Genomic DNA, 14920 nt, shown 5'->3' on the forward strand with positions numbered 1-14920 from the left:
GATTGTAAACATGACTACCCAAGATTGATTTACTATGAATAAATAGAACATGACTTGGAGGTCCCCTGTGGCTTTTCCATATGATACGCAATTGTTGATAATTCATTATTTTACCATAAAATATAATTTTAAACCAAAAACTACGGTTTCACCGCAAAACCAGTTACAATTTATACATTTTAAGTTTTTAACAAAAATTAAAAGCATCGCCGAAATAAACTCTCGTAATAGACTTTGACATGTGACTTTTATATTTGAGGAATGTAATCTTATACGTGATTGAACGGGCCTGGAAAAACAATGTTTTATCTTGAACCCCACCGAGTTTAATTGTAGAGTTAACTTTTGATGATGATGATGATGATTAAATATATAAATATTGTATATATCACATGTATTCATGTATACATCTTAGAAATCACTAGACTAGTATGTAAATACAGCTTACTAACTTCAGTCATAAGGGTAACCACAATAAGAAAATATGAAAAAAAAAACAATCTAAATCAATCAGACTGACAGAGAGGAAGTTGTCATCAGTTTTTATAAGATGATCGTCGAGTTTCTGCAACATTAAGTTTTCTTGTAGGCATCTTTCACTTGTTTATACCAATTAATAATTTGATGCCATCAATTTTTCTGTGTATTTATTTTAACAATAGGATGCTTTCTTATGCGATATTCTTGTGTGATAGGAAGTTAGCGACATTGCAGAAAAAATACAATAACTCCGTTAACGGATTATGCAAAAAAAAAAAAAATTCTGCAGTGATCGCTGCGTTTATAACACCAATGAATCAACTTTTTTAAACAGATTAATGAATTGAACGTAAAAAGTAGTAAATTATTGTAAGTGTTCATCAGTGTGTTGAATAAAAGAAATAGCCAACTCGTCTAATGTGAGAATTTGAGTCTGACATCATCGTCTTTTTTCGTGCAGTCCGTAATATTTCTTAAGTTGTGAAGGTTTTAACAAATCGACTAACTGGTTAGAACTGGATTGTGTAGCATTTTCTATAGAGCTGTGAATTACAATCAATTTCCGAAAGAAATAGAGGGGGTCATATTAGTGGATGGAAATATATAAACTCTGTTGTCTATTGTTCTCTTTCATTCTTCGAACTATAAATGTAATTTGGAATGCTGAAATATTTAGACTATAGTCTTTACATTGCAAATGGAAAATTATACAAAATAAATGAAAATTATATACAATGCAAATGGAAAATTGAAGAATTCAAATGAAATTTGTAGAATTTTACAATACAAATAACAAATTATACAATACAAATGGAAAAGATTGACGCAATATTGCAACGTTTGGCATGTCATAAATGCATTTGCATACTACTGTCCTTTCCGATATATTTCATTTTATCAAATAAAATATACAACATGACTACTTTAAGGACACTGCCATTCTTTTTAAACTATTTTTAAAAGAACATGACAATATTTACCTAGGGACAAGTGTATGAACTGCAGAAATTTACAGATGTTGATATAGAATCACAGCTCTTACTAACATATAAATTCTAATCTAATAACATCTAATGAATTCTGAAGAGAAATGCAAATTGTACTTATTTTTTATATACAAAAAGTACATCGATCCTCATAATCTATCTAATAAACAAACAGACTGAACAAAGTTGTTTTCCGTCAAATACAAATGATTGTCGAGTGCCCTTATACAATGAACCAAATGTGAAGACAAACGAAAGAGTCAGTGTGTCGTCAGTCTTTGTAAAGTGTAGCTACATGTAAACAGCTGCTTTCGATTATAAAGAGGAAAATCGCCGATAAACGGTGTCTTGTCAACCGCAAGCAAAAAAAAAAAAAAAACAACAGAGATTACAAAATTAATATGAGAAAAGCTTGTTAATTTCATTCAGGATTTTTTTTTTCTCGAAAAATGTAGATACATTATGTTAGTGATTGATTATAACCATATATATAATGAATTCAATTAATTTGGGAACAGAGTACACAGTCTTGCCCAAATCCTCATTTGCAAATACTTTCTCTTGACACTCGCTCTTCATTTCCATCCATGCACCTTTATAAATTTCCAAATGAACTAATGGCAGATAAAAAAAATCTCTGGAGATTCCAAAGACATCATGATCATTGTGATTAAATCAAGCCACTTAAAGAAATATTTACTTCCACTCAAAAATGTCAACTCTTCTGTCTCAGGAGAAAACATATTTATTCACTCCTTGTTTATTGTGCAAATGAGTATAACGTTAATAAAGTTGAGATACACCACTGAAGATGAACTCAAATTTCTTTTGGATCCGAACTGTGGTACAAATGTGAACGAAAATGATACCAGCATTTTCATATTTCTCCATCTACATCAGTTTTTGTCTTTTCTTTACTTCACATGGATTTCTCTTCAAAGGATCCGTTTTTCGTCGTCTGTCCAAAGCAGACGACAAGTTGCCGCGCAGTCGACCGCTGGCGGAATATACCGACATCTCTCCAAGGCGATGTGGTTTGAAATGTTTCAATCACCATCTCTGTTCTTCCTTCTTCATCAACAAAGAAAAGAAAGTCTGTAAACTGGCTAAAGAGGTTGATATGAACAAAATGATTCACTCTCCTGGTTATCTTTATTACGTTTCTGAAGGTAAGATTTCAAATGAAACATCTTGTAATGTCTTAATAGTGTTTTTTTCCAACAAAAAATAACTTATTTCTGGTCCATACTTTTAAGCTCCCTTTTACTTATCATTTATGCACAAAATGTCTCCATATTAAAACTAAACCTCTATCTGTACGTACTGTACATAAAATAGAGGCTCCTTCTTGCATTCAATTCATAAGTAGGAGGCAACCTAGACATGTCCATAAAAGATGTAACATAGGTAAAAAACGTTAAAAAAAACAGTCTTTAGATGTACGTCTGTAGCTCGACGTAATTTAAAGGACATTTTTGACAGCAAGATTTAGGAAGTCTGCTACACAAAATTGAAAAATATATTTGTACATCTCTATAATTTGGTCGAAAGATAATGATACCAAACTAACATTTTTGGTTATATACGAGGTTGCATTTTTTGCATATTCATAGCGTGGATTTATAACAAAACTTTATATTCAAAATCTAGTCAGTTTTCAGATTTTAAGAGAAGAGTGGGTTTGGCGGAAAGTCTAGTTCTAAGGAAATAAGCCTTTAAGAAAATGACCTGCAATTGTTTTCATTTTTGCGACAAGCATATATTGTAAACGCTTTATAACGTAGAGCTTTTGGGCAAACTTTGTAACCATAAGAATACCAATTTAATACCTCTACCGACGCCATCGTCACTGATTACAAAAACAATGTAAGAGTACGTGATGATCTAAACTCCCTAACTGAACATAAAAACTTCATAAATCTACGTCTTTTTAAAACTTCTACCAATACTATTACTCCAGACTGTATACGGTCGAAATTGGGCTGGGAATACCGAGGGCCACGTGACAGGACGGTTTCGGGGATTCCCTGCCAGCGCTGGGACCAGCAGTACCCACGCACTCACACCTACCAGTCCCTGTCTGGGGAACAAAACTTCTGCCGGAACCCCGCCAGGGCGTACGCTAAAGAACCTTGGTGCTACACCACGGCGGGAAATAAGGCGTGGGACTACTGCTCTGTCCCGATGTGCGGTCTGTATCAGTTAATTTTTCTATATAAAAATTAAAAGCGAATAACAAAACTTTTTTTTTTTTACTTTTTAATATATACAAATAATATGGGCACGTAAAATCCTCACCAATTTCTAAGATTTTTGTAAGGTGTTTTTAGAAAATCGTTGCATATGCCTTTGTTCTGGTTGCCATCCATTATATTTTTTTTTACCAAAAACTCATCTGAAACTTCTCAAGAGACAAAAAAAAAATTATGTAAAAATCAAGTCCAATGTGGTAGGGATTATTCTTTTCTTTCAATACAGTAACTCCAGCTCGTGAGTGCCAGGAAACAGAGAGAGGTGAGGACTACTTTGGTACCATAAACTGGACCATCAGTGGCAGGCAGTGCATGATGTGGGAGGGCCGTTCCCCCCGCAACCAGAGCTATGCCATCGAGGGAAACTACTGCAGAAACCCGTTTTCCGAGAAATCGGCTCCTTGGTGTTACATTAAAAAATACAATAACGAGTTTGAGATCTGTGACATTCCAAAATGTTGAATACACATGGTCCATGTATAATAATACTACTACGACCTTCAAATTGAGCTGCTGCAGTGATGAACAGATAACATGTTAACCATTTGTAAACCAAAATAAAGTTATGTGATGTTTTCAATCATTTCTGCAAATACAGTCATATTTGTTCAATACAAATTATGGTTACGTGTCATGATATTCCATCTCTCTCTCTCTCTCTCTCTCTCTCTCTCTCTCTCTCTCTCTCACACACACACATAAAACACACGGTAACTATGCACCATGTTTTATTTTTCAGAAAGTAGTACCGTGGTACTTGCATGTAACTGATGCAACGTAAAATTGTTCTGTCCACAGTTTATACTAGTACAAGTATATGGTTTTTGGATAAATTAACACAAGTGTGCTATCTATTACCGCCAGTAAGCATACGGGTTTGTTTTATATTTACGCTGACATTGGGGGGAGCACAAAAACAAGAGAATTGGTACATCAGTCCTCCCGCGCATATCTACAGCTGAGACGGTGGGGGACAGGGTCTTAAGAGAGAAGGAGGTGGTAGCCCGAACACACCGCTCAAAACAGAAGCCACCACACCAACACAGTCTGGCGGAGTCCAGGTAACGACACAAGTGTGTGTGCAGGTCCTCCTCACTGTACGGCAATCTGTAACAAATAAATGTACAGTCTACTCAAAATCATAAACCACTGATGTAGGTTCCCATCATATTAATTACTGTAATCTGTAACAAATAAATGTACATTCTATTCAAAATCATAAACCACTGATGTAGGTTCCCATCATATTAAGGTAATGGTCCATACCCAACTGGATAAATAAAATGCGTACAGAATTTTTTCATATTTTTCAAACGTGTATCTGCGGATATGCTCTTATCAAATTTTACCCTGTTGGCTGGTCCATCGGTATTATAAAAGCTAGGACCGTTGCTAAAAATAGAACCGATTGCGGAAAAGGGCGCTTTTTTCATACATAAAGAATATAAGCCTAAGCCTGAAATTTGACTTTCACAAAATCATTTTTTGACTTATATCCTGTGTAAAATAAAGGAATTATTATTTAAAAACAAATTTTTTTATGTTACACTTGCTTATTTATAAAAAAAAAAAAGATAAATCTGCTTACAAATTAGATAAAATGAATAAATTTTCAAAGAGAATTTAAGCTCTTATAATTTTATTTACGTACAGAATTCTCTAAAATTTTGATATTCTTTAAACCTTAACGCCCTTAATCAATTGGAAATAAAATTACCCTAGGGACCGGCCTTTTCAGGATCACAATTGGCATATTTTTGGTAAAATCATTAAAATATATATATTAAAAAAAGATCCGTAAAAATAACAAGAGGCCCATGGGCCACATCGCTCACCTGAGGAACAATAGGTATGATAAAATCAGCTCAATGGAGTCATAATACAAACTATCTGGACAATATACAATAATTCATGTAAATCCTGTATAAATAAAATCCATTTTCCCCTGGATATTCTTATGTTTATAATCATTAGTCCCTTTTCTAACAGGATGATTTTATAGTCATATCATGTGTTGAGTATTGCAGTTCTCAAAAAGATCCCTAACAATAGTTTATATATGGGATATAAACGTACAGTAAACTCTCAACCTTCTCGTGAGGCCAAAGAATTGTCCTGGGGCCAAAGTCTTAACAATTATACAGAATCATCTGGCTGATTAGTTTCTGAGAAGATTTTTAAAGATTTACCCTATAAATTCCTTTGTTAAACTTTGACCCTCCCCCCCATTGTGGCCCCACCCTACCCCTGGGGATCATTATTTTCACAACTTTGAATCTACACTACCTGAGGATGCTTTCACACAAGTTCCAGCTTTCCTGGCTGATTAGTTTCTGAGAAGAAGATTTTTAAAGATGACTCTGTTTATTCCTATGTAAAACATCGACTTCCCATTGTTGCCCAAACCTCCCACCAGGGGTCATGCTTTTCACAAATTTGAATCTACACTAACTGAGGATGCTTCCACACAAGTTTTAGCTTTCCTGGCTAATTAGTTTCTGAGAAGAAGATTTTTAAAGATTAACTGTGTATATTCCTATGTAAAACGTCGATCTCCCATTGTGGCCCAAACCTACCCCCGGGAGTCATGATTTTCACAAATTTGAATCTTCACTACATAAGTTTGCATCCACACAAGTGTCAGCTTTCCTGGCCAATTAGTTTCTGAGAAGAAGATTTTTAAAGATTTACTTTTTATATTCATATGTTAAACTTCGACCCTCCATTGTGGCCCCACCCTATCCCCAGGGGTCATGATTTTCACATCTTTGAATCTACACTACCTGAGGATGCTTCCACACAAGTTTCAGCTTTCCTGTCCGATTAGTTTCTGAGAAGAGGATTTCTAAAGATTTACTCTATATATTCATTTGTTAAACTTCGACCCCCCATTGTGGCCCCATTCTCAGGTGAGCTAAAAAGGTTAAGTTTACAATTCAATAAGTTGGTTTCTGGAAGAACAGATTTTGAAATTTTTCGTAATAAATATTGACAATTTTTTTACTTTTTAAAGCGCTAAGCATAGCTCAGCCCTTTATTGTCGTTAGACTTCAACTTCCGGTGCATCGAATAACCGCCCCCTCTAAGCAAAAGTATACACCATTTTAACTGGTTAGGGAATCAGTTTCAGGGGTTTATGCACATAACTGCACGGGCTATTGTGAATCTAATATACGGGTTATTGTGAAATTAATGTACGGGGCTTACATACATCATTGCAGGGACTGTCATGCAGTGATGAGGAAATATAGTGCGTATACAGAAGCTGAAATGCTATATACATATATCTGTTATATACATACAGAAGCTGGGTTAGCGCTTTTCAGTACTATCAGTACTTTGATTTAATCTTTAGCTTTTAAGATCTGTGTACAAACATAGAATTGTTAGCAAATCTCTGTATCTTGCTTATAATTCGAAGCAAACACTCAAAAATGGTTAGTAAATAGAAATTGTTAACAATTAAACACAAGAAACATGCACTACATGTATAACAAATAAAGAACACAATTTATTTTTTCGAAATGAATCATATATATACATGTGTATATACCTACATATTTCCGTAAGCGATATCAAACTCTTTTTAAACTGAATAAACTAGAGAAAATGCCGAGCATCTCAACAAAAACCTATTGCATTAATCTACCATTACGCAAAAAATAATGCCGAATTACCGATAGAATGAATTGTATTTCAGTACTCCTACATCAGATTTTGCTTAATTTGCGCAGGTAAACAGTTAACGTAACTGTTTGATTTACCGAAGTCTCTGTTTGATTTGATAACAAAAAATCACGAAATACAGACGACAGTTTCCAGGTTACAAAGCATAAATAATGAAAACGAAACGAAAATCAGAACAAGCTAACATCAACGTCATGTGTGAAAACTGTCAACGCATTGAAATATTTAGCCTCAATTTACTTCACAAAATCGGCACCAATATATTTTTCATGTTTCAAAAATTTCCCTTCATACGCGAACTGTTGCACAACAAGCAAATTCATCATAGTCAGATCGACCCTTTTTCGTATAATGTCATGGCTGCTTTAAACAAAGAACCTTGTTTTAGAAGTATGGAATACGAGTCTTGGTAAAATGGGTAAGCAAAACCGGGCCGTGGCAAAATAAAAGCCGGGGCAGATCGGCAATCGTCAATTCCAAATACGCATTATTTTGCAGCAATATTTACAGCAAATACAAATATACTGGTCCATCAAATATCCTGAAATTTTAATGAGATTGGCAGATTAATAACTGCTTATCTTTTGTTTTGCCCAGGCCAAGTCTTGTCTACCCATTTTACCGGATGCCGAATCCGAGGCTATTAAACTGATTAAAACACGCCTTTCCTTTATTATTATTTTCGTAATAACTCAGATTTGAAACAGAATTAGACCTTAATTTTTGCAATTTATATTTTCCTTCCCATAAGGATAATTTATGCTAAACTACGTTGAATTGGAATCAGTAGTTCTTGAGAAGAAGATTTTTAAAAATGCACCCCCCTTTTTCTACAGTTTCAAGGTTTTCTCCGCTTTGAATACAGATCGGACTTTTATTTCTGCAATTTATATTCGCCCTCCCATAAGGATGCTTTGTGCCAAATTTGGTTGAAATTGGATAAGCGGTTTTAGAGATGTAAAAAGTTTACAGACGGACAGACGGACGGACGGACGGACAGACGGACGACGGACAAAAAGTGATCAGAATAGCTCACTTGAGCTTTCAGCTCAGGTGAGCTAAAAACTGTGCATTGTTTTATTATTTCATAACTCTAGAAAATATGTTTTGATTATTGTTGAATAGGAAACATGATTTAAACAAACTGTTGATTAATCTGTATTATTTAAATCGCAAAAGATGGTTTCTTTGGATATCGGTAAGTATTATGGATCGAGATCGGTATTTAGAAATTGCAGTCACATGCGTGGATAATGCTAACTACCTGATATATGCCTTCAAGACAAAACCTCTATTCAAACTTTTTTTTACTGGTTTTAAAGACTGTTCTTATAATGAAATAACTTCTCTTCAGCGCATTATTTTAATTTTAAAAACATTTTTTTTTGTGGAAAATAAATCTATGCTTGTTGCTAAGCGAAAAGGATAAAGATGATATAGGTCAAATGATTTCCCCTTGTGTTTTTATCTCCCTTATGCACTGGAATATAGATCTCGGTCAGGATTTCATTTTGGATGTTTATGGACTATCAGGAATTAATTTTCAAAGAATTGAATTAAATTCAACCTTATAATGGATTGATGTTTATGCAGGACAAAAGTAAGCGGTCTAACGTGTTATATTTTCAAAACGAGAACGCAATCGACAGAACCCAGTCATGTTATTTCGCTGATTAATACCCCGGTAGGCCTAATTGATTGCAGTTGTCAGGATTTTTGATATATTTGTTTTGAATCAATTTCTATGTCAGCTTGATTTCTTTGTTTTGAAATACACCTTTTAACGTTAGGTCTCAATTAGATCGGGCACGGATAAAACGTAATAACGCGTGAATTACGTCAGACGTTGTTTTGTGACGTATGGATAATTTCCTTAATTACTGTAATCTGTAACAAATAAATGTACAGTCTATTCAAAATCATAAACCACTGATGTAGGTTCCCATCATATTAATTACTGTAATCTATAACAAATAAATGTACATTCTATTCAAAATCATAAAATTATTTATACTGATGCAGTTTCTTGTCATTTTACTCTAATCTGTAACAACTAACAAATAAATTCAAATTAAGAACTGATTATAAATATTCATTCTCAAATTATTTACTTCAATCAATCCCAATTTCAAAATATTTTAAAGTTTTTACAAGAGGCCTATGGGCTTTAACATTCGCCTTAGTAAAGTACAGCTCTGGAGAGGATATAAAGAATATGTAATATGTTGATACTGTGTATTAATAAAGCAAATTGATGGGAAAAGATTTTGTTGCTCAGACGCAATATTAACATAATTACAAGTGATAAGTCAGTTTTAATTTAATGAACTACACAACAGTAATAATCAGTTTAAGTACTTTACTACAAAAATGCACGACCCTCAATCAATAGACTTGATGTGTATTCTTCTCTTAAACTTTTTTAACTCTTATAAGGCTTAATATTGGTCTAAGGATTTTTAATTCATCATTTAAAATTATACAGCATCACTCAAAATTACAAAACCAATTTTTCAGACTTTAAAACTTTTTCTTAAATCTTTTTACTCAGTGATACCTAAAATTACATAATCTTCATACATACAATGGTTTACAATTTTGCACAGGGACAATGCTTTTATGTGATAACCCATGAGAAGACAAGTCTGTACCATTCAGACTTATCCAGGCCAATATCAATCAATGTGCACTGTTGATTTTTATTGCTTTATGATGCTACTGGGAAATCAATTACCTTCTAACCTGAATTTTTTTATTGTGCAACCAACATTATGCTAATCTATCCTAATCACATCTCTGTCAGATTTAACCTGAAATTTATCTGCCATGTATTGACCAAAACAGAAAGAGGGAAAAAATAATTTCACAAGATTGAAGAATATGGAGAAGGTAAGGTGTTATAAGTTTTTCCTCTTTTATAATAGACTGTACTTGTATTAATTATTATCATTAAATTTATTTACTGCATAGGTCTAGAATGTTTTTCTTAAAAATACAAGTTGCATATAGTCTGTTTGATCATTTGCATATTTTTATTTGAGTTTCTTTATCCTCAGTTGAACATTTTTCAGATGAATATATAATTCAGTAAATTCAAATAAATGACAATGGCCCAAACTAAAAAAATTCCTGATTTCATATCTTAAGTTACTTTTATAAAGGATAATCATAAAACGCTAAAATAGTATCATAATAGTTTCAAGTTTGCAAAGTTCTGTTCTTATTGTTACTTTTCTCGTGTTATATTTTTGTAAATATCAATTTTGTCATTTCAAGATTTTTTGAACATTAAATGACTCCTTCTTTGTTTTGATGGATGGGAATATATTTTTTTTCACTTGTTGATTATGTTGATTCATGAACACAAAAAAAGGAATTCCAAATCCCAAAAGACGGAAACTGAACAGAGGAGCAAAACTTTCAATCAATACATGGTCAATTGCAGAACTGTAGCTCTCTGTGAAAGTTTGGGTTAGGAGAAAGAAGGAAAACTTAAGAATATTCACAGGATGTGACAAAATAAAAGACGGTTTATCAATGATTGATGAGATCTCATTATTACAATACATATGTACCTTTAAATGAAATTTTATGAAAGCAATGTGTTCAGTTTCTTTTAAAATGAGTTTGACACAGTGAAGGGAGGGACAGACAAACTGAGAAGGACTAAATAGATTGGCAGTCGACTTTTCAAAACAAGACAGGGGGTAAAAATGTCTTAATTTAACAAGCTTGATTATGAATATCAAGGACACAAAATGGCAGAGATAACATTTTTGTTCATTCACAAGGCAAGACAATGGATAGAAAACAAGGAGGCCGTCTTGCCTGAAAATGCAATTCCTATCCACAAAAATATTGCGTTGCATATTATCATATTAAATATTATCTGACACCATGATACATGCACGTTATATTTTACACAGTAATGAAGTAAGAAATCAGCTTTATAATTCTAATTTAAATTACCTGTTTTTCCTGATCATTCTTGCACAGCACTCCACTAAAGATGGGGCTTGCCATTCAGTCTCTTCCAGATCAGATTTTGTATCATCAGCAAATGGATTATTGAACAGGTCTAAATGTTCCAGACGTAACTGCATAAAACTGCAAGGAAGAGTCTTTATCTGGTTCTGACTAGCAGAAAGGTATTTCAGCCTTTTGAGTCTTCCAATTGTAGGTGGAAAAGTTTCCAACTTGTTTTCATCCACTTTAAGCGTCACAAGATTGTCAAGTTCACAAAGCTGAACGGGAAGAAGTGTGATTCCGTTATTACTCAGGTCTAACAAAGAGAGAAATTGTTTCCATTTTGGCAGTAAGCAAAGAGATGAGGGAAGATTTTGTATCTTGTTAGCACAAAGTATTAGCTCCTGTAAATTCTCCAGCTGAGAAAAAGTAGATGGTAACTCTTCTATCACATTTTCTCTTAAATCTAAATGTTGAAGTTTTTTCAACTGAAAAATTCTGGAGTCAATTTTCTTCATGCGACACTGAGAGACATGGAGATACTCTAACTGTGAAGGAAAGCTCTTAGTGAGAGGGTAGTCTTTGCGAGAAGTCACTGACATCTTGGTTTTGGGTTTATCAACACTTTTGTTACTAGCTGGAGCCAATGTGGATAAGTTGATTTTGTCGATGTTCTCACCCAGAGATGCCTTACGAATCAATGTAAGGAAGTTTTTCAGCTGCAATGGATCAGCCTGCAAGAAATATAATATTTTGTAACTGCCGGTATACTTCTTACGACTAAAATGTATACCGGTACTTGCAATACCAAGGGAACTTAGGGAAGTGTTACACACTGGATATCAACTCAATTTTCATAAGAACTGTGTACCGGTACAAAAGTCACAACGCTATTCTTATATTTGAAATTGCTAAAAAGTTAAATGGTAAACTTGACTACGAATAAGTCCATCTATGTGTCGAACAATAATTCAGCAACTGATCACAATGATGATATTTCCAGAAAAGCTTTTACTAAATACTATAACTCTGCATACAGATGAAACAGTTAAACAAGGACCATGGCTATCTTTTAAGATATTTCTTTATTACAATGAACCAGAATTGAGATACAGTGTCTTGAGTCCAATTCCAGTAAAACCAATATCTAAATACCTTTTGGTACGTACTCTCTTTACGAAATAAAGGTGTACAATTTTATGATTTAATGACATCTCATACCTTACATAAGCACAAATCCTGAGGTGGGTCTTTTAAACGGATGGTAGCCTTCCCCTCATTAATAAATTTTGCAAAAATTTGTTCTACATTGTCTCGAATCTGAAAGAAACAAAAAAATTGCACATTGAACTAAGAGAAATATCTTTCATGCATGCCAGCATTTACTTTTACATTAGCTGCAATAATGTAGCCCTCTCCGATTTTTTATATCTGCATGATGTTTACTGGAGATACATGCAGCAATGTTGTCTTTCAAATGTGTTCACCAGTAATGTCTGCATCTGTATGATAAACAGAAAGGTCAAGAGACAGCATTTAGACTGACTTGAAACTTGGTTCCATTTCTGTCCTTTGCAGTACATGCCATTATGAAGAGAACTCCCTCTTTGTTATCCGACTGTGGTTTTCTCCCAATCGACAGTTGTGTGTGACAGGCTTTGCCTCCTTTCTTTACATTCATAGAGGGCAGGACCCGATTTACTACATCCATTTCACATTTGATTCTCATTTTCTGAAAATCAGAAAAATAGACTTTATTTCATTTGAAAATCTAAATCCAGCATATATGTGCACAATATATTGTAGTTATACTGACTTAGCAAATAATGCTGAGGACGAGTTTATACTGCCTTGTCTATGTTACGTAATTTTGTAATTTTATACATGTACCGTTAGTTTATTAGTAGAACTTTCATGGTACCAAGAAGGATATTGTCCAAGAAATGGCATTCTGAACCAAACATGTATCAATTAAACAAAATGGACAGCATGGATAATATTGTAACCATTTCTACATACTGGTACACGTATATAACTACAACCCCCATCTCTTTGTTTGCTTTTACTTTACATAAAATCTTACAAAGCTTAATATTAATAATCATATTGTAAAAGTTTAAGAAAGGACAACGAAGGTCCCCTGCAAAGTTAAAAATATTATAACAGGCAATGATGTGTGAAATCAACTGTATAGATGCACCTATCAAGTACTTGACTTAAGTCTTAAAAATAAATAACAATGGTGTATGAATGAACCATATTGTTTAGAGTATTCATAGGAAGATAACCAATGCATTACTGGCCAGTCAAAACTTGATAAAATCAAACACAGTTATAAAATGTCATTGCTGACAAGGTGTACTATAGTCTACATCCAAACAGATTTGATTTAGACTGAGTATGAAGTACTTTAATATGTAGTTGTACTTTATTTCCCAGTATTTCCCAGGAAATACCAGTAATTCCCGGGAATTACCAGTATTTCCCACCGTCCTGGGAAATATGAGTATTTCCCACTTTTTTGCCAACCCTGGTGAAATGCATGTAGATGTCTATTAATCAGTGATTATTAAATTATGACGATCATCTCTACAAGATCAGGTTTATAATTAAAATTGTGACTGACCGGTTCAAATATTGATTACAGTTTAACAGATCTATAGACAATTGTTAAAACACCTGACTAAAGATGCAGGGGACCCAGGTTCATCATTTTCATATCCTGTTACATATGGTGCCGTGCCAATTCCTTGAACTGACAGTTGATAACATGGGGAAGTTTCTTTGAAGAGGAAGATCATTTAGAATGGAATGTAACAGGTAATCTCAGCGAGATTCGTTGAGTCAAAAATTTTGAGTCTCGAAGAATCTCACTTAGATTATGTGACAGTCAGCCAGACCAGTTCTATCAAATAACAAAGCCAGGTAGCACTTAATTGACATGTATATATAAACATTTATGATTGCATCTATAATCAGGGTCTAGGACTTTGCATGTTTATATTTGATTGAACCAGTAAATTGAAAATTAATGATCCAAATTATTATGCCGTGCTGTGTTTCCGAACTTTTAAAAGTCTTCCTAAAAAGATAGAATGAAGGTACTGGTAGAAGGCTGATAGTATAAAAATGGTTTTCATCAGACCTGTGGTCAGAGTACACATACATGTAGGTAACTTTATCATGATTATTGAGTGGACAAATAATATATGTAGAATTTGAGTGCTTCCTGATCAACACAATGTGCTTTGGTCGTGCTTTTTAAGGACCATGATTGAATATTGAATTATAATGTGTCACTCTTAAGCTGATCCTTATCACACGGGAAATAGTTTACCTCTTTTGTCAGTCAGTCAGCTTACTTTCGTTACCATGAACAACTATCAAAATTTCCGCCAAAAATTGCTCTAAATACCCCTACGCGTTAATATCACATCATCTGTCTTATTTGTTTTCTATTACCGTTGGTAAAGAAAAACTGTTTTTATGCATTTTTTATTAAAACTGATTAAATAAAGATAGGGTTTGTGGGTTAAAATCTTGAACAGC

At 33.7% G+C, this 14920-nt stretch overlaps 2 protein-coding genes across 2 annotated transcripts; one reads left to right on the plus strand and one right to left on the minus strand.

Annotated features, from left to right (window-relative positions):
- Positions 1 to 1912: 1912 nt before the first annotated feature.
- On the plus strand, positions 1913 to 4298 carry LOC128175369 (plasminogen-like). Its single transcript, XM_052840935.1, has 3 exons — positions 1913 to 2635; positions 3427 to 3657; positions 3945 to 4298. Exons 1-3 carry the CDS (start codon positions 2329 to 2331, stop codon positions 4178 to 4180), a joined length of 774 nt encoding a protein of 257 aa, XP_052696895.1. The 5' UTR covers positions 1913 to 2328; the 3' UTR covers positions 4181 to 4298.
- A 131-nt stretch (positions 4299 to 4429) lies between these two features.
- LOC128175365 (leucine-rich repeat protein 1-like) lies at positions 4430 to 14807 on the minus strand. Its single transcript, XM_052840930.1, has 5 exons — positions 14709 to 14807; positions 12918 to 13103; positions 12593 to 12691; positions 11375 to 12105; positions 4430 to 4825 (listed from the first exon to the last, which is right to left on the minus strand). The coding sequence occupies exons 2-5, from the start codon at positions 13098 to 13100 to the stop codon at positions 4573 to 4575; spliced, it is 1266 nt and encodes a 421-aa protein (XP_052696890.1). The 5' UTR covers positions 13101 to 13103; positions 14709 to 14807; the 3' UTR covers positions 4430 to 4572.
- Between the last annotated feature and the right edge of the window lie 113 nt (positions 14808 to 14920).

This window comes from Crassostrea angulata, chromosome 3 (genome assembly GCF_025612915.1).
Source record: "Crassostrea angulata isolate pt1a10 chromosome 3, ASM2561291v2, whole genome shotgun sequence".
Classification (NCBI taxonomy): Eukaryota; Metazoa; Mollusca; class Bivalvia; order Ostreida; family Ostreidae; genus Magallana; species Magallana angulata.